The sequence below is a fragment of the Prionailurus bengalensis genome, chromosome A1 (genome assembly GCF_016509475.1).
Source record: "Prionailurus bengalensis isolate Pbe53 chromosome A1, Fcat_Pben_1.1_paternal_pri, whole genome shotgun sequence".
In the NCBI taxonomy this organism is placed as follows: domain Eukaryota; kingdom Metazoa; phylum Chordata; class Mammalia; order Carnivora; family Felidae; genus Prionailurus; species Prionailurus bengalensis.
The window spans coordinates 104620232-104647785 of record NC_057343.1 but is presented as its reverse complement, the minus strand read 5'-3'; the positions used below and the strand labels follow the sequence as shown (position 1 = coordinate 104647785).

The following is a 27554-nucleotide window of genomic DNA, read 5'->3' as shown; positions in this document are numbered from 1 at the left end:
TGTGGATGGCAGCTATCAGATCAGACATGAACGCTCCACTTCCTTTTTGGCAAAGTTGAGAACTTTTTTTTTTTTTTTTTAATGACAAACTTCCGCACTATTGTCTTGAGATTCAGATAGTGTTCAACATCTAAATTTTGGGAAAATTATGCTTTTATTCTATTGGGAACTCTGTAAGCGATTCTTTTCCAGATAAACTCTTTCTTACTAGCAGAACTTGGAGGATACATATATGTATTTAGAAAGTTTCTTATGCGGCACTTGGGTGGCTGGGTCGGTTAAGCTTCTGACTTTTGCTCAGGTCATGATCTCACGGCTGGTCAGTTTGAGTTTACTTTAATCTGCGTTTTACTTTCTCCCCATTGTCTCTCTGCCTAGTGTCTGAATAGTGTGAAGTCTGGTCCATTGTCTCTTGTTGAACCTTCTATTCTGAGTACCTGTTATAAGTGCCCAATACATATTTCTTGGACAATAAAATGATGACACTTAGAAGAATATTACATATTTATAGCTAGTGTCCGACTTAGAAATGCGTTGTGCTCTACATGGCATTTTGTATGCAGAATACATTTTCTCATATAAAAAGTAATGTAAAAGGAATGTAGATTCCAAGCTTGGCTTATAAAAGTGATCTGATGCCATAGTGTCAATTCTCTTGTTTTTGCTACTCCAGAAGCAAACTTTTCTGGCTTGGTTAGTGAATCAAATCCTCATTTTAAAGCCTGTTTGTATAGTGAAGGCAGTTCTTACCTTATGATGAGCTCCCCAACTGAATCAGGGAATGGATTTCCCTTTTTATTCATTTATTTTGAGAGAAACAGAGAGAGTGCAAGCAGGGGACGGGCATAGAGAGAGAGAGACAATCCCAAGCAGGCTCTGCACCGTCAGCACAGGGCCTGATGTGGAGCTCGAACTCACACACTGTGAGATCATGACCTGAGCCGAAATCAAGAGTAAGTTGCTTAACCAGCTGAGCCACCCAGGTGCCCCTAAATTTCCCTCTTTGTAGTCTCCTTCCTGGGTGAATATTAGCCAAAGGTATACAAAGGGGTGAGGAACCCGTTGCTCAGGGGTAAATATTGTCTTCTCCAGGTCTTTGGGGCAGACTCTACCCTAACCCCTGGCTCTATAAAAGTACTCCCCTCCCATTAAATTCCCCACTAAATTATGAAGACTTCCAATTTCCATATGTGACCTTTTCCTTTTAGCCACAAAATCCAGTATAATTAATTCAGGCCCTGGAGGGAAATAGTGAAGGAAAATTCTGGAATTAATTTTGAAGCTACTACAGATCCGCAGGCATTGATCCAAAACCCGTGGGGCCAGATATGTTTTGAATACAGAGATATTTTTGGATTTTAGCAAAGTAATATGACGCATATGCTGCCTGTTACAAAATATCCCCAGCTTGTAATTCAATCAAACAATATTTCTTCAGCTAAATATGTGACTATTCCTGCTAAGTCCTCTAAGGAGAGGCAGCTTACAGCCTCACATCACCACATTTCAGATTCTGCTAGCTAAGTGATGAAGGTGGTGTGGTTTTCAAAGCTCTTCCTACCTCAGATTTACTGGTAGGAGACTGTGGACCACAAATCCCAAAGAAATAATGGCTCAACAAAGAAAACAATGAAGGTTGTCCTAGTCTCAGAACCCTGGGCAGGTTCTTGAGCAGCAGGGATCCTACCTAGAGATAGAGGAGAATCACCTCCTTTGACCAGAAGGCTGAGAATATCTTTCTAGGTGGTTTTTTACCAGGGCTTCTTGGTTTTGCCAACTCGTAGGTTCATTAGCTGTACATTTCTTATCACTAGGTCTACTTGCTCATCAAGCCAGGCTCTCTGAGTTGGGTGAAAGAACTGTCCTACTTAGAGAGAAGACTTTTTTCCACTGTCGGTGCTAGGAAGGAAGGTACATGGATGGTTTGGAGCCCCATTGGGGATGTTGGGAGGAGCCCTAAAGATAGAGGAAAAGGCAAGATGTTGTTGAGGATGCTGGATGGGAGGACCAATACTGGGACAGGGTTGGGCCTGAAACCTGATTCAAGGACCCCCTCCTACACTTTTGATAATCTCTCTGGCTGGTTGCACTGTCATGAGATAAGTGACCCTCAGCTATGTAAGCCGACCAGTGTGTGTTGCTAGAATTTGAAAGCCTAACAACGAACTGGAAACTTTCCAATGTTCGGTTAGCCCCATTGTCCTTATTATCTTACTTGTATGATTTATACATTTGTGATCCTGTGTATGCCTGGGGGTCCTAAGGGTTATCTCAGTATTTAATTGCCTGAGCTTAACCAGCAGCAGAGATAAGATCTGCTCAAGAGTATGGTTAGACAACTGTACATTAATGGAAAGTACCATTGCTCTATTTGATAGTAAACCTTTCTGTTGAAGGACTAGGTAAAACAGGTCTATATCTAGAAGTTTCTAGAAAGCATTCCCTCTTGTTCTGGAAACCGAGTAGCAGGTTCTCTCCTGCTGCTTATGACTTGGCAGTCCCTAACATTGTTCTTTTTCTTGTCTTTTAAACTTCTGGCATTCTAGCATTAATTAACACACAATTTCCTAGTAGATTTTTTTGTATTAGTTTTAGTATTTAAAAAACACTTCAGGGGCACCTGGGTGGCTCAGTTGGTTAAGTGTCTGACTCTTGGTTTCAGCTCAGGTCGGGATGTCATGGTTTGTGGGTTCAAGTCCCACATCAGGCTCTGTGCTGACAGCCCAGAGCCTGCTTGACGTTCTCTATCTCTCCCTCTCTCTCTGCCCCTCCCCTGCTCTCTTTGTCTCTCTCTCTCTCTCTCAAAAATAAACTTAAAAAAAAAAACGCTTCAAAAGAGAAGTGAAATGAGCTTTTGTTAGTGCCAGTTTATTTTCCATCAAGACATGTTTATGAATTCTTTGTTGCCTAAAGGCATACTGGGAGGTTCACTGAGGCTAACTTCCTGGAATTTTCCCAAAGCTTCTCACCTGTGTCCCATGGTCAAACTAGGCAAACTCGCAGGGGCCTTGTAGCTACAAGAGGTAATTTTTCCATATCATCATGTGATTCGAACCTGAGGTCATAGTTGTGAAATTGAGATTGAAGCAAAGTCATCCTGTCTTAAAATGTGCATATTACAAGTGATTAGAAAATGAACTTCACTAATTAAAACTAAGAGACGAGAATCAGCTTTGTGTTAAGGAATTAATTCTGAGAATAAATGTGAGCCATTAAAAAGAATCCTTTTCCTACGTTTCCTCAATGTATACCAGACTTGTGTTGCCCTCCTAAGTATATAACACTGTCATTCCCAAGGAAATGTGTCTTGTAACCATGAAGTTACGAAGCATGCTTCATAACTTTCTAAGTTATAAGAACTTTCATAACAGTTCTCAGTTATAAGAACTGTAACTGGGGTGCCTGGGTGGCTCAGTTTGTTGAGTGTCTGGGATCCGCTCAGGTCATGATCCCATGCTCTGTGAGTTGGAGCCCCACGTCGTGCTCAGCGTATCAACACAAAGCCCGCTTCCGATCCCCTCTCTCTTTGCCCCTTACCCATTCAGCTGCTCTCTCAAAAAATAAACAGCCAAACTCAATCAATCAGCATAAAGAAGAAAAGGGAAGTGTAACCAAGAGCAGACGAATGATTCTAATAGCTCACTGTAGGAAAATGGGTTTAAAACCCTGATCCCAACAATCTCCCAAATGTTCTTTAAGGTAGCTGTAAGCAGTTTCATAGTTAAGAGTTGGTAATCTGGCTGGCTCATTCTTGGCAAGAAAAAAAACATTTGGGGCTCTCCAAATGTAGAAAAACCTAGGGCTTTATTTCATGGAATGTTTGTTGAGATTAGGGAGAACTTGACAGGTCCTATCTGGTTGTATGTTTGAGTCCCCTCTAGCAATTCCCTCAGAGTCTACCTCTGAGCAGATCACCTCACCAGACCCTAAGTTGGATCAAAGCAGGAATCATAACCTTTCCAGTCACCTGTGTGTAGCCAGTGTGGAGCCAATGGAGTAAACCCTTGATAAAGGAATGCAGAATGTTGAATGAACCTATCAAAGACTTGAATACTTCTGGATACAGGGAGCTCATTACTACTCACAGCAGCCCAGTTCATCCTTGGGAATTCTGGTTGTTCCACCTTCTCTTTTATAATGATTCGACTTGGGGCGCCTGGGTGGCTCAGTCGGTTAAGCATGCGACTTCGGCTCAGGCCATGATCTCGAGGTTCATGAGTTTGAGCCCCATGCCAGGCTCCGTGCTGACAGCTCAGAGCCTGGAGGCTGCTTTGGATGGTGTATTCCCTCTCTCTCTCTGCCCGTCCCCTGCTCATGCTCTCTCTCTCTCAAAGCTAAATAAACATTAAAAAAATCTTTGTAATCATTGGACTGTCATATCTTCTTCTTCAGGCCATGTAGATCGACTCTACAACGTGATAAAGCTTTAAGTATCTGAGCTGACCCTCTTGCCCTACTCTCCCCACCTGGCTTCTGAGGTTTACTTCTGCAGACTAATATCCCCAGTTCTTGCACGGCCGACATAGATCTGCGTGTTCACTCGTGCTCTCAGATCTCTGAGCATGCTGCGGAACATTACCTTTCCATAGCCTGACCATGGTTCAGGGAAGGCCTGACACGCATTGGATGGTGACGCATTCTGAAGTCTACTTTTGCTATTTGATATCAAATTAACTCTAACTTTTTAATTTTTTGGAGGAAGCAATTTTTTCAACTCTTCACAGAAAACTTCTCCATTAGTCTTAGTAAAACCTTGTCTCAGTGGAAGACAAGTTAAATGGAAGGCTATTACTATCTTGGAAACAGGCCTACTTGCTAATGCTTCACCTCTTGTGTCTTGTGCCTAAGGTGACTTTCTTAGATTCAAGACCTTTTGACTCCTTGTGAAGATTAAATGTGGATTGTTTGGTGCAGGGCCCCTCCCTGGGTGATTGATCTCTGCCAAGAGTGTGTCCTCCCTGTCCGTCAAGCGAGTCATGGGGCTACCAAGTCTGATCCTGGAAAACTGATTTCCCCATGTGGCTGTCCAATGGTTAAGGCAGAGCTTGGAAGACTTTGAAAGGCTGCTGCTAACTAAGAATTTACTGTCTATTTTTTCATAGGGCCAGAAGTGCAATTCAGTGTAAAAAAGAATTTACTGATTTTCATGACCTTTAATATTTGCTGAAGCTAACATTTATTTTATTTTTTAAGAAACTCTTTTTTTAAAAAAATATTTACAACATTTATTCATTTTTGAGAGACAGAGTGTGAGTGGGGGAGGGGCAGAGAGAGAGGGAGACACAGAATCTGAAGCAGACTCCAGGCTCTGAGCTGTCCATACAGAGCCCAACGTGGGGCTTGAACTCATGGACCGAGAGATCATGACCCGAGCTGAAGTGGGATGCTCAACCAACTGAACCACCTGGGCACCCCTCCTGGAGCTAACATTTAAAGCAAACTGTTAATGTGGAAGATGCAGTAGACGCTTAGGCAAACATGCAGGAATTTTTGCTAGAAATCATCTGTTCGTGAGATACCATCTTTGGGCAATCGGAGAAACCAAATTGTAAAAGAAAACACTTGGTTTCAGTTGCTTGAACCGTTGGAAATTACAGCCAGTTTCTAACTGTTCGGGGGAGTTGGGGGAGTGAGGGGGAGGGAGAAGAAGAGACTGCGGGCGAAAGAAGTAGAAGGAAATTAGGAATAGGTGATAAAAGAAAAGGCAGGACATTTCTGAAATGCCACGCAGGCACAGAAGCCTGCACTCTTATTCTCTTGCTTGGCGTGCATTTTGGGTTCTGCCCTGCGTCGGTACATTTTGTAACTCACTGCTCAAAGTGCAGCAGTTCTTATGTAATAGAAAGTCATTGTTGTAGGGGCAAAAAAAAAAAAAAAGATGTCCCTTCCACTTTATTTCCCCAGTCTATTCTAGTTTGTGGTGGTCACTGACTCTCGAAACAGTTGAGACAGCAAGTAGGTCCTTCCAGGCTTTCATGAGATATTCTTACGAGGCATTTGCAGTGGGGACATGGATGAAATCGGGTTCCTCCTGCCTGAGGTTTCTTTCTCGGGGTTGCCTCGTAGACTTTTGCATCTGGGCTACAGGAACAGCGGGACTGGTCAGTATTTCAGCAGTGAGTCATGAACTCTGTTCTGGGCGATAACCATTTCAACACCTGTACATCTGCGAGGATTCTTTCTTGAATGCCACAGGCGAAAGGTAAAGGTCAGAGAACCTTTTCCCTTCATCTCCCTGTCCTTTTATCTCTTTTCCAAAGGACACACTGATTCCAGGATAGCACTAGGGGAGGTGTCTTCACCTGGAGGACTGGAGTGGAATACCCTGATGGTGGTAATAACCAGGTGGTAATTTTCCCTGGAAAATCCCGGGAGTACTTCAAAGTGCTCAGGCCTAACTGACTCTAGGCTAGTCCTTGAACCAGTCCAACTTCCCAGGTCATGGATGTAGGCAGACTTTTGATGTAGGAGCCAAACCTTACAGTGTCCCCTTGGCCTTGAAACCCTGCTAAGTCTATTCCAGAGCGTCTCAGTCCTCTTTGTCTTTTCCTCAAGAATCTGTGTGTCATTGGATGGTGGTTCTGAGGGCTTTGTTTTTCACCCCTGTGCAGAATAGAGTCACCGTAGCAGGTCCGAGACTGGTCTTCTTAGAAGGGCTTGTTTGCAAGCTCAGCTCTTAGCTGACCCTTGGGAGCTTAGGTTTTGGGGGTGTTCCCACTTTTCCCAGGCTGGTAAAAGTGGCTCATGGGCCCTAGACTATGCAAGCAGTGTGACTGATGCTCAACATCTGCTTTCCTTCTGGGAGTTTAAATTTGGAGCATGTCTAGGCAGAGGGTTCCTATGTGACCAGCCTCCAAGAAAAACCGTGGTTCCCCTGTCTCTAAAGGGCTTCTCCGGGCAAAAACATCATATGCCTGTTGTTACATTTTCCTTGATGGGGGAAGAGGGTGTTCTCTGGGACCTATCATGGGAGGGAGAGGGCATAAGGGAGCCTATATAAGGATTCCTCCAGACTCCACCTGAATCTTTGCCATTATGCCCCAGTTTACTCTATCACGCTATTAAATCTTAGCCTTGTGTACGACTATATGCTGAGTTCTGTGAGTGCTTCTGGTGAATCCCTGGGTGTGCTTTAGTCGTCTGGACCCTGGAACAACCCCTTTCTTATGGTACTTATTCTCCTACATCCTTACCTTAGCCTGGCACAATTTCAGGGAAAGGATAAAAGGGAAATGCTTTCAAAACGTTAAATGGCAAATTAAGAAAATACTGATCTAGAAGATCTAGCTTAATAAAAATATGTCATTTCTGGGGCGCCTGGGTGGCGCAGTCGGTTGAGCGTCCGACTTCAGCCAGGTCACGATCTCGCGGTCCGGGAGTTCGAGCCCCGCATCGGGCTCTGGGCTGATGGCTCAGAGCCTGGAGCCTGTTTCTGATTCTGTGTCTCCCTCTCTCTCTGCCCCTCCCCCGTTCATGCTCTGTCTCTCTCTGTCCCAAAAATAAATAAACGTTGAAAAAAAAAATATGTCATTTCTTTTGAAAATCAGGATGCCAATTTGTTGGTGATGCAAACATTATTTTTATGGTTTGTACTTACAGAAGATGAGTTTAAAAAAAAAAAAAAGGAGGGACGCCTGGGTGGCTCAGTTGGTTAAGCCTTCGACTCTTGATTTTGGCTCAGGTCATAATCCCAGCATTGGGGGATCGAGCCCTGTGTTTGTCTCCATACTGAGTGTGGAGCCTGTGTAGGATTCTCTCTCTCCCTGTGGCCCTCTCCTCTGCTTACATACTCTCTCCCTTTCTCTCTCTGTCTCTCTCTCTCAAAAAAAATTATATATAATAATAAAATAAATATGTTGTCCTTTCATTACCAAGTTGTAAGAAATCTTTATATATTCCGGATATTAGACCTTCGTGAAATAAATGATTTGTAAATATTTTCATCCATTCTGTGGATTGTCTTTGACTTTCTCGGTGGTCAAAAACGTTAAAATCTTTTTTAATGTTTATTTATTTTTGAGAGACATAGAGAGATAGAGCATGAGTGGGGGAGGAGCAGAGAGAGGGGGAAGCACAGAATCTGAAGCAGGCTCCAGGCTCTGAGCTGTCAGCACAGAGCCCTACGCGGGGCTCGAACTCAACAGACCTTGAGATCATGACTGAGCCGAAGTTGGATGCTTAACCGACTGAGTCACCCAGGCGCCCCTTGGTGGTGTCTTTTGTATTTAACTTTGATGAGGTCAAATTTATTTATTATTTCTTTTGTAGGTTATACTTTTGGTGTCACATCTAACTCTCATATCAGATTTTAAGAACTACACTTACTTTAGGAGTTCTACATCCATTAGCCCAATTCTGTTATTCCAAGATGAAAAGAGATTAACAGTTACAAGAGCTAGCGTCCAGTGGAGTAGAAATAACATGGGATTTAGAGTCTTAAGATTGAGTCAAGTCTAGGAGTGCCTGGGTAGCTCAGTTGGTTAAGTGTCTAACTTCAGCTCAGTTCATGATCTCACACTTTGGGGTTCGAGCCCTGTATTAGGCTCTGTGCTGACAGCTCAGAGCCTGGAGCCTGCTTCGGATTCTATGTCTCCCTCTCTCTCTGCCCCTCCCCCATTCACCCTCTGTCTCTCTCTGTCTCTGTCTCTCTCTCTCTCTCTCTCTCAAAAGTAAAGAAACATTGAAAAAATTAAAAACAAATTGAGTTAAGGGGCACCTGGGTGGCTCAGTTGGTTGAGTGTCTGATTTTGGCTCAGGTCATGATATCGCTGTCCGCGAGTTCGAGCCCCACGTTGGGCTCTGCGCTGACAGCTTGGAGACTGCAGCCTACTTCGGATTCCGTGTCTCCTTCTCTCTCTGCCCCTCTCCCACTCACCCTCTGTCTCTGTCTCAAAAATAAATAAACATTAAAAAAATTAAAAAAAAATTGAGTCAATGCTTTTATCATGGGAATTAAGTACTTCATTTTTTAAAATCCTGGTTTCTTTTTTTTAAATGTTTTTATTATTATTATTATTATTATTTATTTTGAGAGAGACAGAGACAGAGACAGAATGCGAGTGGGTTGGGGCAGAGAGAGGGAGGCACAGAATCTGAGGCAGGCTCCAGGCTCCGAGCTCTCAGCACAGATCCTGATGTGAGGATCGAACTCACGAGCTGTGAGATAATGACCTGAGCCAAAGTTGGATGCCCAACCAACTGAGCCACCCAGGCGCCCCTTTAATCCTCTTTTCTATCTGGAAACTGGGGTAATAATAGTTCCTGTTTCATAAGGTTATTGGGAAGTTTGAATTAGCTAATTTGTGAAAATGGCTTAGTACTGTACCTAGCACACAGGAGACATAATAAATGTGAGGTTGTTGTCCTTTTTATTACAAGATTTTAGAACCACGGCTGGCCGATATCAAGAATTACCCAATGGTCATCACTGTGCTGTTAACCATGTATATTTGAAAGGCTGCAAAAGTTACATAAAACTAGGTTTGCTTATGGTCATATAGCCTCTGGAACCATGGAAAAACCTGATAGGTCTATAGTAGGAAGATTTTATTTCTTTTGAATTCAAGAATAAACAATGCTTTTGCTTTTCGATATCAAAAGAAGGGGCAGAAAATTGGCATCTGCAGTGACTGGATGTTTCATCACAATGTGTACTCCTTTTTATTTCTCATGAATTAAGGGCCATGTATAGAATTACAAGGAAATTAACAAAACTCCTTCCCTGCCACTCAGATAGAAGGACTTTAAGAAAAGTGGTTTGATATTTCCGTTAAATATTTACTGTGCTTTATAGCATTACCTCAGAACTTCGATATTAATGATCCAATCATTTGGTGTTCACAGGTACAGAGTGCTTTAGGGCTACATTAGAGCACACTTTGTTTTATTACTGTAAACCCAGATATTGTTGAAAGTTCAAAGTCAAATCATCTCTTTAGTTCAGTGCTCCTGCGGTCTGACACACAGGCACCTTCCAATAGAGATAAACTTATTAATACTTAACAGAAAGAGCCTTTCTTTTTCTCTTTCTCTCTCTCTCTTTCTCTTTCTTTTTCTCTTCCTTCTTTCCTTCCTTCCTTCTTTCTTTTTAAAAAACTTTTGTTAAACATTTCAACCTAACATTTTGCCAGTTTATTCATCATCAGAAGTTAAACTCTTGGTCAGTAATGGCATGACTGTATTTCCTAATCTGGACAATTTAGCAAATATTAAGAACCTTTTTGAAATAAAAACACAATCTATACTGCGAAGCATTTAAATGAAGCCGTATTTAATTTAAATGAGGTTGTCTATTTTAGCTATTTCTTGACTAACTTGCAATCAAAAGAAACTGTTAGGGATTACTTCTGTCCTTACTAAGAACACAGGGCTAACAATATGATACAAAGATGAATTACATAGTCTTTTCCAGTAGAAATATGTCAGTTTAATGTGTGATCTAGAAGCAAGATGTTGTCATTAGTGGGAGAGTGACATTGGGGTAAAATGAGAAAATTTCAGTCATTAATTACCCAGGTTGATAAAGCAGTTTGCGAGGTGACAGTCTAGGGTAAAAAGTAGTCTCAGGTGTTGTAAACTGCACTGAGGCAGAGCTTGCATTCGCTAGGTAGGTTTCTCAGCACTTCACAAGCATGGTCACTCATTCACTCCCCACAAGCACCTTGTGAGATAGCACCTGTCACTCCCCCTTTGTAACAGGAGCAGACCCTGAAGTGTAGACTTGCCAATCTCTTCATTGAGATGGGACCCCGCTCAGTCTTGCTCAGCACCTGCTGTTCTTAACTACCGTTCGAGGCTACTTCTCTCTCAGCTCAAAGAGGAATTATTATCGGTAGGGCAACTTGGCGAATTTCTGGAATCTCTATTTCTTGAAACCCCCCAAAATGCGGGATGTACTAATGTAGATAAATAAAAGATTCAATAATATTTTTTCTCTCTCTTAAGAAGGAAAATCAAGATATTACCATGTTTATGTTTTAGACTAAAATTAAATTCTACATTCAATATATGTTATATACTCCAGTATATGTGACTCATGAATTATATAATTTATGTAATATGATCATCTGGTATAAATGACAATATGAATGTCATATAATACACATGTGTAGGGGATAAATTTTATTTCCATATTTTCCAGGAATCAGTCATTTTGGAAAAACCCTTTCTTGTATCGATTTGTTAAGTTGTTAGTGGACAGTATCTCTTTTATTGATAAGAGATACTGTGATAATATTAGAAAATTGTCTTGGTTGAAAAATGTGTGTTAACCACAGCGACTGGGGCAGATTCAGTTTTGTAGGACCCGCAGCTTAGACAATATGGGGGACTTCTTTCAGAAAAGAAATCGAAAATTAGTTGCAGACAAAGAGTATTGAATTAGAAGGGGTTCGTTCAGGTGATCAGCCCTGAAATTTCAGCTTCATCAGCTTTGTGGTAAATCTACCACATCAGATAGCCACTAAAATAAATTTTATTCATTTATTTTTTATTTTTCTATTTTAAATAAAATAAATGTTGAATACCATAAGACTAAAGTAATCCCTGAAAAGAATTATGCACTTTTTCCCCCAAAAGGAGCTTATAATTTAAAAAATACAGGTATATATATATTTCACCTCATTTCTTTTCTCCCCCCCTCCCTTTAATTTCTCCATTGTCCAGAAAAATCCTCTCTATGGTAGATTTCTCCATTTTGTGAGATGAGGAAAAAGAGAGGGTCTTTGATTTGTTCCAGGTCACAGAGGCCTATCAGGGCCAGGCCTGGGCTCTTTCCACTTAAACTCTTGGTGTATGAATTTAAAGAGATAATATTCTTTAAAAAAAAATTTTTTTTTAACGTTTATTTATTTTTGACACAGAGAGAGACAGAGCATGAACGGGGGAGGGTGAGAGAGAGGCAGACACAGAATCTGAAACAGGTTCCAGGCTCTGAGCTGTCAGCACAGAGCCCAACATGGGGCTCGAACTCACAAGCCCCGAGATCATGATCTGAGCCGAAGCCGGACGCTCAACTGACTGAGCCACCCAGGCGCCCCTAGAGAGGTAATATTCTAAGTACAACTATGAAGAAGCTTCTTCTCAGTGTCTTTACTCGTATTTTACTGGTGAAGAAGCTAAGGTTGGAAAAGTTTGCAACAAAGCCAGAACACAAACTCTCAAATTTCTGAGTGAAGAACATATTTCTTGACCACTTGAACTTGGGTTGTTTTCCTAGAGATAATCACATTTTCCCCTTCAGAACAGTTGTGATTTTGAAAAAACAACCGAGCTCCATACTTTCCCCCCTGCTTACCTTATTTCCATGTTCCTTTAAGGTCATCATAATAGGGGACTTGGGCCACATGGGAAAAATGCACTACCCTGACAGCTGCTGGGTTCTTCAGGTTTAGATGTTAAAGTTTTCATGGTGTCCACGTCTTTCCAAATATATTAATAGAAATACTTATTTTTTAGCGTTATGTACTGCCCCCACCCTGTGTTTAGCTTTAAGGCGTTTATAAGTTATAAAAGAATGGATCGGGACAAAGAAACAAATCAAAAAAAACCCTTAGAGTTTGACACAGGGTTGTGTGGATAATGACTTCCAACTGTGTTGCCATAGTAACATTTCGCCTACTTTGTTACTATAATAGTTAGCGATTCTTGAGTGCTCTTACTTGCCAGCAACAATATATTATCCATACTTAATGCTCATAATAGTCCTCAGAGGTAGGTGTTATATTTTCCGTCACACAAATGAGAAAGCTGAGGTTTAGAAAGTTCAGATCGCTGGATTAAGGTGAAATGGCAAATACCAGCATTGTGATCAAATACAGGCCTGCACAATTCTAAGGCTGCTTTCACTGCCTTCAGATTAGAAACATGTGGCAGCTTTGGTGACATACAATAGCTCTTGTGGTGACCATCCTCTAAGATGGCCCCAGATGATCCCCCTCTCTTGGTACCCTCACCCTGTATTGTCCCCTTGCATACTGAATCCACAGGGCTGACCTGTTTAATCAACAGGATATTGCAAAAATGGTGGTGTATTTCAGAAACTGGGTCATAAAAGATGTCGTGTCTTTCACACTCCTCTGTTTCATGAATCACCTGCTCTGGAGGAAGCCAGCTGCCATGTTGTAAACAGCCCTCTATCCACTTGGAGAGGAACTGAAAGCCTCCTACAGACACCAGTACTAACCAAGCAAGTTGCTTGCAAACACACCCCGCAGCCCCAATCCAGCCTTTGGATAACTGCAGCCTTGGTTGATGGCTGATTGCAACTCATGGGAGACCCTAAACTAGCACTACCCAGCTTTTCCCTTCCAGATTCAAAACCCATAGAGACTGCATAAGATAATAAATGCTTATGTTTTTAAGGGGTGACGTTTTGGTGTAACGTGCTGTGAAGCAGTCGGTAACTCATAGAGCCTGTGTTGGCCGTTCTTCCTCAGTTTGGAGTGAGCCTCCTTGTCGATTTCATGTTCCGGTAAATGAGTGATCTGGAATTGCATTGGCTTTTGCGTGTTGGGTAGCATGGAGTCAGGCAAAGGCCAGTGGGCAGAGCCTGTGTGGTGATGTGATACACAGCCACAAAGGAGAAATGAATGTCTTCTGTTCCCCAAATGTGGCATGTTGAAAGAGTCACTGCTAACTCAAAGTCTACATCAACTGGATACTATCTCCGACAGGAAGAGAAATAGGGATGTTATTATTTCTCTTGGGTGTTTTATTTTGCTTGGGTCTTGGGACCAAATTAAGCCTTTGAGTTTCATTTATACTCTTTTTTTTTTTTAACTTAAAAAAATTTGTTAATTTATTTATCTTGAGAGAGAGGGCATGAGAGAACGCACATGCAGGGGAGGGGCAGAGAGAAAGAGAGACAGAGAGAGTGAGAGAGACGGGGGGGGGAGCCCTAAATCCCAGGCAGGCTCCACCCTGCCAGCACTTAACCCGATGCGGGGCTCGATCCCATGAACCACGAGATCATGACCTGAGCCGAAATCAAGAATCAGGCACTTAACCGACTGAGCCACCCGGGTGTCCCTCATTTTTACTCTTTGAGGAGAGTGTGTCTGAGCTCTGCCTCATTTTCTCTGACTTCCCCTCTCCATCTCTTTGCTCCAGAGACTCAGGGTTCTTTCAGCAATTTGAAATGCATTCTTCTGTTGCACAGAGAATAGCAAATGCTATTTCTTCAGTGTTGGGTTCTAGCTGTTTTCTGTGTTGTCTCCTTGCCCCACATTCAGCTCTCATATTTAATTTCTTTTTTTTAGTTATCATTTTTATTGAGCTATAATTGACACATAACATTGTGAAAGTTGGACCTGTGCAATCCGGTGCTCTGATGCATTTGTATATTGCATTATGATTACTACAGTAGGCTTAGCTAACACCTTTATCATGACCCACAGTTGCCGTTTCTTTTTTATGTTGCAAACTGCGTATCCCCAGGTACTGCTTTGTGACCCGGAGGCTAGGTTCAGTCCCTTTGCTCCATTTACCTGTGCCCTGTACTCTCCTGTGCACTATGCTCAAAATCCTATTTATGTGTGTCTTCCTCTCATGAAAGCAGTGTTGGAACATGGACCACCCCTGTTGTATTCACCACTGGATTGCTGGTACCTTATTACACAATAAACATTTGCTGATTTAATACTGTTGGAGGGAAATGTCATTCCGGGCAGAGAGCAAACAAGTGCAGAGGCAGGAAGGTATGAAAGCGTGTGGCGGGTGTGAGGGATTATTCATTAAATTAAAAATGAATGCCTTATAAAATTCTTTTTTCTCTCATATCTAATTTAATTCAATTTTATAATAATTAGGTTTATTTTTAAACTTAATTCAACATGAAAGTAAGTTAAAATTAAGTTTGCACTGGGGCACCTGGGTGGCATCCAGCTTTGGCTCAGGTCATGGTGTCTCAGTTCTTGAGTTCGAGCCGTGCGTCGGGCTCTGAGCGGACAGCTCAAGAGCCTGGAGCCTGCTTCGGATTCTGTGTCCCCCTCTCTCTCCGCCCCTCTCCCGCTCGCGCTCTCTCTCTCTCTCTCTTTCTCTCTCACAAATAAATAAACGTTAAAAACATAAAAATAATTAAGGTTGCGCTTAAATTTATGCAGACAGAAACCTCAGCCATTCTATTGCTCCTTGTAATTTTTTCCTTCTCTTTTCCCAGTTGCAGGGATGAAACATTTGGGGCCACAGCTGAGGCGAATGCCAGTTCAGATCTAATAATAAATCACTGTGGAACACTGAAAGGGTCCAGGACTATGAGTCAGAGGTCTGATGCATCATTTGGCTTGGCCACTAGCTACTCTTCCACACTGAGCCGATGGCTAACTTGTGTGCCCTGAGTGTTCTGCTGAGCCTTCGGCCTTCCCGGGGCTAGGTCAGCAGCACCCCAGCAAGGACCAGCCTTGCTTGTTAACTCAGGGGAGCGGTTTATCGTTGTAACACCCACCACCATTTATTCAGCCCTGCGACACTGATCCTTGTCTGTTTCGCGCCAGGTACTGTGCTGAATGGTTGGTTAGAAACAAGGCAGCAGGATGAGGAAGAAAGACAAAGGTAACAGGAGCCATTCAGTGTGTGGTAAATGCTGTCGTGGAAGGACAGCAAAGGATAGAATGTACCACGGAGTCGGCTGCCGGGGGAGGCTTTCTGAAGGTCCAGGTTTGAGGGATGGCACAGAATTTACCTGCCAGAGGGTTGTGGGCGGGTCAGAAGGTGCCAAGACAGAACTAGTGTCCGTGGCTGGAGTGGGGGCTTCCTGGAGCTGGAGATGGGACCAGGGAAAGCGGCCAGGTCACACACGAATTTCCCAGTGTCCAGAGGACAAGTGTGTGGGATAAAGGCACACAGCTGACTGACCTCACCATTCCTGCTTCTGGATTTCTTTCCTTTTCACAGGAGCACGTTTGGAGTCGGGTTTATTCATGGCATATTGTTCTGCCCCTGTGGGTTTGTCGGCAATAATAAAACAGGCTTCTTTTTCTCCAGGGTAGTCCTGACAGCTATTAGTATTTTTTACACAAGGTAAGGTTTATTCTGTGGCACTTAGCATTTGAAATGTGCAGTCATTTCTAGATGTAAGTTTTGCAACATGGGGATAAGCCATCAACATGCTGTGCAAAATTATAGATTAGAGAGTTAGGGTAATAATGTAATCTTCACAGTGCATGCACATTGCCTGCTTTGTACAGGAGCCTGTGTGTGTGTGTGTGTGTGTGTGTGTGTGTGTGTGCGCGCGCGCCCATCACCAACAGAATTTGGAGCCTCTGGAAGTGGGAGCTGGTTCTTTAGCCATTAATTTACTTCACAAGGCTCCCTTCTCGTTATAGTTTCTCCTACGTGCCAGATGCTAGGGATAGGGAGCAAAGAATGTACTTCCAGCCTCTAAGAGTGCTTGGTGGTGACTAAATATACCATTATCTCTCTACGGATCATCCCTACTGCCTTACAATAACCACGGCTAGCGTTAGAACATTTGCTGTGTGCCAGGCACTTTATGTGTTACCTTGTTTCATATTCCCCACAGTCCTACCATTGTCTCCCTTTTACCATTGAGGAAAGCGAGGCACAGAGAGTTTACTCTGCCAGTGAGTGATGAAACCAGATGCACACCAGACAGGGCTCCGTATAGCGTGTCCCCTTACAGCAATTACAGAAACAGTGTTCCAGAACTGTTGGTTAAATGAAATTACCCATGACAGTTGTTCTTTCACCACTCCCGAAAAGTACCTAGGACCAATACCTTTGTCTTTTTACAAATGAATTTAACGGGAACCAACAGAACCACATAATGGGTCCATATAGAACTGAAAATCCCAGGGTGGCTCCCTTAACCTTGTTCTTTCAAAGCGAGTCGCATGCCTACTTCTGAAACCGGTGTCCCTTCTGAGGTCATCAAAGTCCCCCTGGGTGGGCTGAAGAAACTGAATTCAATGACCCCTGATGATGGATTTGATTTTCTGAGATAGCCCAAATAATTTGAAGTCACGCCAGGCAAACAAATTGATCGGTGAACTTGGATAATGCCATTTGGCCACCTGTCTGGCTGTGCATTCACTACCTGAACTAATGTCATTAGCTTAATTTTGCCATGCAGCCACAACAGAAAACCTTTTTTCCTATTTCTGTTCCTTGCTTTCCTATCTAAGCAATGTAGACAGTAACGACCGTAATCCATCAGTCATAGTGAAAAGCCACTAAGGTTTGTAAAGTCACATCTGTAAAAAGCTCCCATGAGTAAAAGCCACTGTGCAAATAGAAGAGGTTATTAGTACTGCTCTTGGCTCTAGACAGGTACTCATTCATCCTTCATGTACTTCTCCGCAGGGGTGGACAACTTGCCCTCCTGTAACTCCACAAAGTGACCCATGGAGGCAACTCTTAGAACTTGTAGCTCAGGTATGCTTGCCCAGCATTACCTTAGACAAGGAGGGGAGAAGGAGAGAGAGATGAAGGCATGTAAGTGAAGCTGATTAATTTTTTTTTTTTAAGTCTGTTATGGGGCGCCTGGGTGGGTCCATCAGTTAAGCATCCGACTTTGGCTCAGGTCATGATCTCACGGTTCGTGGGTTCCAGCCCCACGTCTGGCTCTGTGCTGACAGCTCAGAGCCTGGAGCCTGCTTCGGATTCTGTGTCTCCTCTTTCTGCCCCTCCCCCGCTCATGCTCTGTCTCTCAAAATAAATATTAAAAAATAAAATAACTTTAAAAAGACAATAGCTTTTTTTTTTTTTTTTTTTTTTTTTAGTATTACCTTGGGTTTTTGCCCCATAAACACAGAAATTCTCATAAGTCATGCAATTACCACAAGAAAAGAAAAAAGAAAGTTTGGTGTACTTTTATAATGATATCAGCTGCATTATGGAGGTTACAGTCCTAACAGGAGAGAACTTGTGTTTGTCATTGGCAGTGATGAGAATCAATCACAATTTACACATGTGATTACTAGAAGAGTTTGCCAGAGACTACCTTCTGGTTCTGTACATTTCCAGCCTTGTTTTTCTTCCACTGCCTTCATACTGCTGATAAATGGTACCTGGAGGACATATTCATATCATGATGCCATCTCTGGCCTTTAGTGGGTAGTGGAACGTTCTGGAGAGTCAGGTTGGCTAACAGCAACTCATGTACACAGGCAACTCACATAGACCAATTCCACTAATCCCAAAGTCACTGTATGTCCAAACAACTTCCCCTTAGCTCATAATGCCAAAAATGCCCTTGCCCACCCAACTGGAGGGCAAGTGTGACAGAGAGAAAATTGGAGTGAAGAGAGAGAGAGTCGTAATTACAGTTAAGAGATTGTCTGAGAAGTTTACAGAAATGTAGGACTAGGTGCAGAGCTTGCTGTAGACACTCCCAGGGCCTTGGGAGAGGCCTGTGTGAGTGAGTGAAGATTAAGCTTCATTGGCTTTATAATAAATACATCCCTCCTGACCATCCATTCTGGTATGTGGCCAATATAGCATATGGTGCCAACAAATAAGAAAGACTGCTACTCCTGAGGGGTGGAAGCAGGAAGTCTCCCCAGATGCTATCCTAGACCCTTCCGGAAGTGCATCAGGCAAGATGAGTGTGAATTTTTGAGGCAGTCACGTGGGTTTCCAGCACGTTCCAACACCTGAGGCCAGGATAGAACGTGTGTTTTGAGAGAACATTGGGTGCCTGGTGTGAGGAGACTGTGGGGAAGTGTCTGGCAAAGCTTGGAAACAAGACTGCAGGTCCTTTCTCCCCTGGCTAGGGTAGCTGTGGGGGGAGTTCTGTTTTCTTCTGCAGGGAAAATTCTAAACCTGCTCCCAGAGAGGACTGTTCCTGTGTCCTTTATTACCTCCTTGCTCCAACTTCTATAGCTCCATTCATCCTGATGCATTCCATCATTTCTCTGCCTTCTGGCAACCCGCCCTTCACTCTCCTCTGAGGCTCAGCCGAGTTCACAGGTCCTGCCTGTGAACCCTACCCACTAAGAACACTGCATTCACTGAAATACTTACTCCACACTTAGGACACTGCTACTACTGTATCCCCTTAACACAGTCCTGCTTTCTTTGACTGTTATCTCCTCATCCCTCTTCCTGGAGAAGGAAGCCCATTTCCCAGAACTCTACTCCCTCCAGGTTCTAAATATAACCCTTTATGTCTACAACTCCAGCAAGCAGGAGCTGAGACAATGGGCTCATCTGGTGAAAATGGGTCATAATATGCCATGTACAGTGTTCTTCTTCTTTAGGTACCAAAAAGTGCTCTTGTTCTTTCCCTAATAGCAGGAGGAGTGGGCGTCGCTAAGAAAAATCAAGACTGGTGGGAAGGGAGAGAAGAAGGGCAAACACTTCCTCTGCCACTTACTGGTGGCAGCTGGGACAGTAGGCAGAATAGAAACAGAACCATTGGAGCCACTAGGTGGAGACATGATGCATATGACTCCAGGGCTACCTTGGACCTGACAGGGTTGTTGTTGACTGCAACCTGGAGTAGTCCCCAAAGCAGAACCCAGAAAGAGTCTGAGCCAGCCTCAGCTGGTCCCACTGTGGTCCCACATTCCAGCTTAGTGCTGCCTCATCGTTTTGGATCTTGTTTGTTTGTTTGTTTTTAATCTGTCTTCTTAGGCAAAGACAACAAAAGGAAAAATAAATAGGTGCCCCCGGGTGACTCAGTTGGTTAAGTGTCCAACTCTGGATTTCTGCTCAGTTTGTGACCTGATGGTTCATGAGTTTGAACCCCGTGTCGAGCTCTGTGCTGACAGTGCGGAGTCTGCTGGAGCTTCTCTCTCCCTATTTCTCTGTTTCTGTGCCCCTCCTCAGCTTTTTCTCTCTCTATCAAAATAAACAAACTTAAAAAAATGGGATTATATCATACTAAAAAGCGTTTCACACAGCAAAGGAAACCAACAAAATGAAAAGGCAATCTATTGAATGGAAAGTATTCACAAATGATATATCTGATAAGGGTTTAAAATCCAACATACATAAAGAACTCATATAACTCAATAGCAGAAAAACACACAACCCCATTAAAAAAATGGGCAGAGGGCCTGAATAAACATTTTTCCAAAGAATATGTACAGATGGCCGACAGACACGTGAAAAGATGTTCAACATCACTGATCGTCAGGGAATTGTACATCAAAACCACAATGAAATAGCACCTCATGTCTGTTAGAATGGCTAGTATCGAAAAGACAAGAAATAACAAGGGTTATTGAGGATGCAGAAAAAAGGGAACTCTCATGCACTGTTGGTGGGATTGTAAACTGCTACAGCCACCATGGAAAACAATATGGAGTTTCCTCAAAAAATTAAAAATGGAACTACCGTAGGATCCAGCAATTTCACTTCCACATATTTATCCAAAGAAAACAGAAACACTATTTGAAAAGCTGTACACATGTCTCTTTTCATTGCAGCATTATTTACAGTAGCCAAGATATGGAAGCAGCCTCAATGTCCACCAATAGATGAATGGATAAAGAAGATATCGCGCACGGGCACATACACACACACAGTGGAGTATTAGCCATTAAAAATTGAAATGTTGCCATTTGTGGCAATACGGAGAGGCTAGAGGGTATTATGCTAAGTGAATTAAGTCTGACAGAGAAAGACAAATTACCATATGATTTTGCTTATGTGTGCATTCTAAAAAACAAAACAAAGAAAACAAAGCAGACTTACGAGATCAGGGAACAAACTGAGAGTTACCAGAGGGGACGGAAGTGGGAGAATGGATGAAATAGGTAAAAAGGATTAAGAGGTACAGACTTCCAGTTACAAAATAAATAAGATATACATGGGGATGTAATGTACAGCACAGGGAATATAGTCAGTCATCTTGTAACAACTTTGTATGGTGACAGGTGGTAACTAGACTTATTAAGGTGACCATTTCATAATGTATATAAATAGCACTACATTGTATATCTGAAACTAATACAATACTGTATGTCAGTTATTCTTCATTAACAACAAATAAATAAATAAATAAATAACCTTTTCTCAGGAAAAAAAAAGAGGTTAGAGTAATACATGTTTTTCAAGGTTGCCCAATGTTCTGTATATTTGGGGAAATGATGTTAAAGATTTTCAAACAAGGATCATCTCAGTGGAGGCCAGGAAAGTATTCAGTAGTTTCAATGACATCTTGGAACATTGGAAGGGACCTTTTTTTTTTTTTTAAAATTTTTTTTTTTTCAACGTTTATTTATTTTTGGGACAGAGAGAGACAGAGCATGAACGGGGGAGGGGCAGAGAGAGAGGGAGACACAGCATCGGAAACAGGCTCCAGGCTCTGAGCCATCAGCCCAGAGCCTGACGCAGGGCTCGAACTCACGGACGGCGAGATCGTGACCTGGCTGAAGTCGGACGCTCAACCGACTGCGCCACCCAGGCGCCCCAGGACCTTTTTTTTTTTTAAATTTTTTTTCTAGGGTTTATTTATTTATTTTTTTGAGAGAGACAGTGTATGAGTGGGGAGGGGCAGAGAGAGAGGAAGACACAGAATTTGAAGCAGGCTCCAGGCTCCGAGCCGTCAGCACAGAGCCTGACGTGGGGCTTGAACTCATGAACTGTGAGATCATGACCTAAACTGTAGTCAGATGCTTAACTGACTAAGTCCCCCCTTTTTGTTTAATTAAAAAAAATTTTTTTTGGGGGGGTAGACCTTTTTTAACCTGAGAGAAAAGGACTGATAAAACCTGAAATGTTAAAAGCATTCCATTTAAAATAGGAAACAAAACAAGAATGTCTGGAATTACTACTCACTCTCAACATTATCATGGAGTTCATTGCTTGTGTGATAAAATAAAGATTTAGAAGGAGTAAAGAATGGAATCGTGAAAACGAATTTTTTTAATTATTTCAAATAATGTTATTGTCTATAAAGAAAATGTCTTAGATTTTACAGATTGATTATTAAAATTAATAAGATTTAGCAAGAATGTTGAATATAAGATAAACTCAGAAATTTAGTTACATTTCTTTGTAACATCATCAAAAGAAAGTGCAATTAAAAATGTATTTCCAGGGGTGCCTGGGTGGCTCAGTGGGTTAAGCAACCGACTTCAGCTCAGGTCATGATCTCACGGTTTGAGCCCCTTGTTTAGCTGTTTACTGACAGCTCAGAGCCTGGAGCCTCTTCGGATTCTGTGTCTCCCTCTCTCTCTGCCTCTCCCCCGCTCGTGCTCTGTCTCTCAGAAATAAATAAACATTAAAAATTACACACACACACACACACACACACACACACACACACATATTTCCAATAGCAACAGAGGGGTAAAGTACCTAAGAATAAATCTAACAACGTATAAAGTCTTTGTGTAGAATATTCTAAAACTTTATCAAAGGATATTAAAGAAGTCCTAAATAAATGGAGGGACAAACCACGTGCATGAATAGGTATACTTAACACCCTAAAATGAGCAGTAGACTTAAAGCAATTTCATCAAATCGAGTAATAGACTTAATGCAATTTCAATTAAAAATAAATCTTCATTTGATAAACTGATTCTAAAATGTAAATGAAAACGCAAAAGGGTCAAGAGTAGCCTATCACTTCTGAACTATGTAAGGATTCTTGTCTCATTAGGCAACAAAACTTTTAATTATAAAGTCATAGTAATTAAGACAACAATGTATGACAGAAAGAAGAAAGAAAACACACTTTCAGCAGAAAATATGTAAGAACATTCTAATGACCCCAGGGTAGGGAGGGATTTCTTACATAAGTCATGAAAAGTGCAAATCATTAAGAAAATAATGCGTTGATAAATTAGAAACAAGAATGTGGATATGGTATAGAATGTGAAGAGACAGGTCATATGCTGGAATAAAATATTTACACCACATATAATTAACCAAAAATCTAGTATCTGAAGTGTTTTTAAAACTATCTAAAAATAAGAGGCGCTTGGGTAGCCCAGTTGGTCGAGCGACTGACTCAGGTCATGATCTCAGGTCATGACCTCGCTGTGAGAGCGAGCCCTGTTGTTAAGTACCACACTGAGTGTGGAGCCTGCTTGGGATTCTCTCTCCTTCTCTGCCCCTCTCCTGCTCATGCGCATGTGGGTGCACACACATTCTCTTTCTCTCAAAATAAGTAAATAAACATTAAAAAATATCTAAAAAAAAAAAAAGAAAGAAAAAGGCAGTAACCCATCTTCCCCTGCCTCCTGACCCAAAGGGTCAGGGAAATGAACATGAAAACCTCATTGAGATGGCATTTCTCAGCTTCCATATTGGAAAAAACTTAAAAGCCAGGCAATGCCAATGTTGTGGAGGCAGCGGAATAGCTGTGGGTGAGAGCGTAAATGACACCAGCTTGGAACACAGGTTGACATCATGGGCAGGGTTAGTCGTGCCTGTAATCTGTGACCCAGCAATTCCTCCGCTGGGTCCATACTTTACAGACACTCTTACACAAGCACATGGCAAGGCATGGGCAGGATGCAGTATTTCTTGACAGAGCAACGTCAGAGCCCGTCTCTGGGCCAGAATGCCCTTCTACAGGGAACAACACGTCGTGATACCCCCATGTTCTAAACCTCCCATTGGTTTCCCACTGCAGTTAAAATAGAATTCTAAACCCCTACATCCAGTGCTTCTCCCTCCGATTTCATCGGATGCCACTGTCCCCTGGTTCCTCAAGACATAAGAGCCTCTCCACCTCAGGGCAACGTGTTCCTTCTCAGTCATTCCGTGGTTGGCTCTTTTTTCATCCTCTTGGACGGCTGAATTATCACTTCCTTGAAGAGTCCTTTATTTCCCACCCCATCTAAGTTAGTGTTCCCTATTTTATTCTCTATATCAGCCCTGTAATTGTTTCCTATGATAATATATGTTAAAACGAGAATTATGTATGCATGTGTGGATGCATTCATGCGTTCGTAGTTTTTTATCCTCTTTGACATTAAACTAATAACCTCTATGAGGGCAGAGACTAGGTCTATCTTGCTCATGTCTGTATCCCCTGTGCATTCCACATAGCCTAGCGTATGATAGTCACACACTACATCTTTGTTGAATGATTGAATAAGAAAACTGCATAAATTGTATCTGTACCTACTTGAAGCAGTATGTTGATCTCAGAATACCTTTTAGCTGTAGTTCATGGAAAGGGTAATGGGATCCCACATCAGCCACATAAATTCTTAGCGTTTAGTTAGAAGTTAAAGGGAAGTGTTTACCTGTTTTTGTTTTTGTTTTTGTTTTTTACCTGAAATAATTGACCAATGTGTTTCCATGAATTATTTTGAATGATTTAATATATAATACCTTAAGTAGATTTTTCACCTAGACTGAAAGTCCTTCATTGCCCAAACTGTTTGGAGATACGTGTGATGTTTTTAGATTGGTTCCGATACACATTAAAAAAAAAAATGCTTCTAGCTACTAATATAGACGTTTGGTGTTGACTATTCTTTAAAAGAAATTTTTTTTTAAACATTTATTTGTTTTTGAGAGACAGATCATGAGCCAGGGAGGGGCAGAGAGAGAGGGAGACACAGAATCCGAAGCAGGCTCCAGGCTCTGAGCTGTCAGTGCAGAGTCCTTGCAGGCCTCAGACCCATGAACCATGAGATCATGACCTGAGCCAAGGTTGGATGCTTAACTGACCGAGTCACCCAGGCGTCCCTGATGTTGAATATTCTGATATGCAGGTAAAATAGGCCTGGGCTGTTTTTGAAAGGGGCTTGAATTTAGGTTGATGTAGGTTTTTATTTTTATCCTATTTATTTATACTTATTTAAATAATATATGCATATTATTTAAATTATATTTTCTGTATTTTTTGCATTTAAAAATTTATTTATGTACTTTAATTTCATTTTGCCTGATTAGACTTTGAACTCCTAGAAACGTCTGCATTACAGCCTACACAAGAGATGGATGAAGCAGACAAAATGATTCGAGAAACATTTCAAATGTGGAAGTAATACAAAGATTTTACATGCTCAGTCATAGGAGTTGTGCTCATGCTCAGACAATTCACGTCAGATAGATGGATGTTAATGATGGATGGAAAAATTAAGTTAACTTAAAATAGGTGCATCATGCAACATTTTGCGTAAATTCAGGCTCTTTGTTCCTAGAACTTCTTTAAAAAAATGTCTTCACTTGTTTCTGTAACCCGACATTCTGATACCCAAACACCATTAAATGAAGTGGGATTTCTTGGTTTCTGTTTAATTTTTAAAAGCTATAATTTTGAGCACTTTTTCTTTTTTAGAGAGAGAGAGGGAGGGTGTAAGTGAGTGAGGGACAGAGAGAGAGAGAAGTGGGCTTACCAGATGTGGGACTTGAACTCACGAACAGTGAGATCATGAACTGAGCTGAAGTTAGATGCTTAATGACTGAGCCACCCAGGCGCCCTGAGCACTTTTTTGTATAAATGATTTAAAATGATTAAAAAAACAAACAACCACCTTTCTGGCTGTGGTGCTGTGTAAAAAGTCAACTTCCTGTTTGGAGGTCACTTCTCTGCCTTCCCTTGACAGGTTTAATGGAAGTAACATGAAAGTTGGGTAAGGAACTTTTTCTTGTAATTGATTTCCACTTGCATTTGATATCTTATGTCAAATTATATCTCTAGGAACTTATAAAGTATAAGTTCCTAGAGAATTATTATGAGACCAAAATGAATAAAGAGTTAGCGACACAAATTTTGATTAAAAATATGTAATTATTAAGGGCGCCTGGGTGGCTCGGTCCGTTAAGCGTCCGACTCTTGGTTTGATCTCGCAATTTGTGAGTTCCAGCCTCGCATCTGGCTGTGTCTTGACATTAGGAGCCTACTTGGGATTCTGTCTCTTTCTCCCTGCCCCTCCCCTGTGCATGCATGCACGCATGCTCTCTCTTTCAAAATAAATAAACATTTAGGGGCACCTGGGTGGCGCAGTCGGTTAAGCGTCCGACTTTAGCCAGGTCACGATCTTGCGGTCCGTGAGTTCGAGCCCCGCGTCAGGCTCTGGGCTGATGGCTCGGAGCCTGGAGCCTGTTTCTGATTCTGTGTCTCCCTCTCTCTCTGCCCCTCCCCGTTCATGCTCTGTCTCTCTCTGTCCCAAAAATAAATAAACGTTGAAAAAAAAATAAAAAAAAAATTAAAAAAAATGTAATTATTAGAGTGACGTTAATATAGGCATTAATATTTGTAGCTAAAAAGAGCATGTTCTGAATCAGGCCAAAGCAGCTATAAATCACTCTACGGTAAGTAGTTGAACCACACAGCACAGGTAATACTGTTTTGATAATTAATTTAGAAAGCCCCTGCATTTACTTTTTTGATATTGACACAGTAATTCTGACACCAAAGTAAGGTTTTGGGCTCAACTATTTGGGCTTCAGTTCCTATGAACCTGAAAGTGATCGGGAATTAAAGAATGGCAGAGCTGGCTAGTCGTCTAGTACTAAAAAAGTCCTAAAGAAGGCACTAACGATTATTTTCCCTTAATCATGGTCATAGCTCTATTTGCTCAGCAAGGCACATTCTTTGCTGTGTACCCCCTTCCAGTCCACTGGCCCAGATGCCTCAGCTTGTGCCTTCTCCTTCCCCTTGGCAGAGGATGAGGAAGGAGCTCTCCCCAGAACACCTGTCAGGTGGCTGAGGCCACCAAGGTGACACGCGAGATGTACCCACCTGAGAAGCACAGAGCTGGGGCAGTCTGCGGCGCTGTGTGGGGCCTCGGTGCCTGCCTTTCTTGGGCTGCCCGGAATGTCAAACCGGAACACCGTGTCACTGGAAGACAGCCTTTTCTTCACCATTGCGCCCGTGCCGATCGGCAGGTCAGGAAATAAGCTCAAAGGCTCATTTCTGAATCCCCCACCTCCTATGATGTGAAAATCCCTGCGTTTGGCTTTGCTCCGTTCCCCCAGCGCAGGAAACTCTTCACGTGACGCCTAATCTGGCTGAGGCTATTTTTTTTTTTTTGAAGTCGGTTAATGAGTAACGTGGAAGTATGACACAGAGTGGTTTTCATCCTGCCCACATTTGCTCTGAAGGAAAAAATAAACGTGTTTGGAAAATTCAGCTTTTGGTGTACTAATACGAACACCACACAACTCTGTGGGTTTAGGCAGCAAAGTGTCCGGGAAAGTGAACACATAAAAAGTGGGGTGCAGAAACTGTCAGCAGTATCTCCTGGGCCTGACCCCTGGGGTGGAGAATGTGGACGTGCTTTATGCCTTCACGCGTGCAGGAGATAACCAGCCCAGCAGCACGCCACAGCCCACACTGTGGGCAAGTTTGGCAAGACTTGCAAGAGCTCAGGGGCTGTGCTTCATGGTCCTTGGTACCCGAAGGGTTTTGGAATTCCTTTTTTTTCTTTTTTTTTTTTTTTTTAATTTTTTTTTTCAACGTTTATTTATTTTTGGGACAGAGAGAGACAGAGCATGAATGGGGGAGGGGCAGAGAGAGAGGGAGACACAGAATGGGAAACAGGCTCCAGGCTCTGAGCCATCAGCCCAGAGCCTGATGCGGGGCTCGAACTCCCGGACCGCGAGATCGTGACCTGGCTGAAGTCGGACGCTTAACCGACTGCGCCACCCAGGCGCCCCGGAATTCCTTTTTTTTCTAA

At 42.3% G+C, this 27554-nt stretch overlaps 1 protein-coding gene across 1 annotated transcript in view; it reads right to left on the bottom strand.

Annotated features, from left to right (window-relative positions):
* Positions 1–26819, bottom strand: part of GRAMD2B (GRAM domain containing 2B) — a 120788-nt gene extending 93969 nt beyond the window's left edge. Inside the window, exon 1 of the mRNA XM_043586609.1 lies at positions 26618–26819. Within this exon, the coding sequence (XP_043442544.1) occupies positions 26618–26742 (125 nt within the window). The 5' untranslated portion in view covers positions 26743–26819. The remainder of the gene's footprint in view (positions 1–26617) is intronic.
* Positions 26820–27554: the final 735 nt, after the last annotated feature.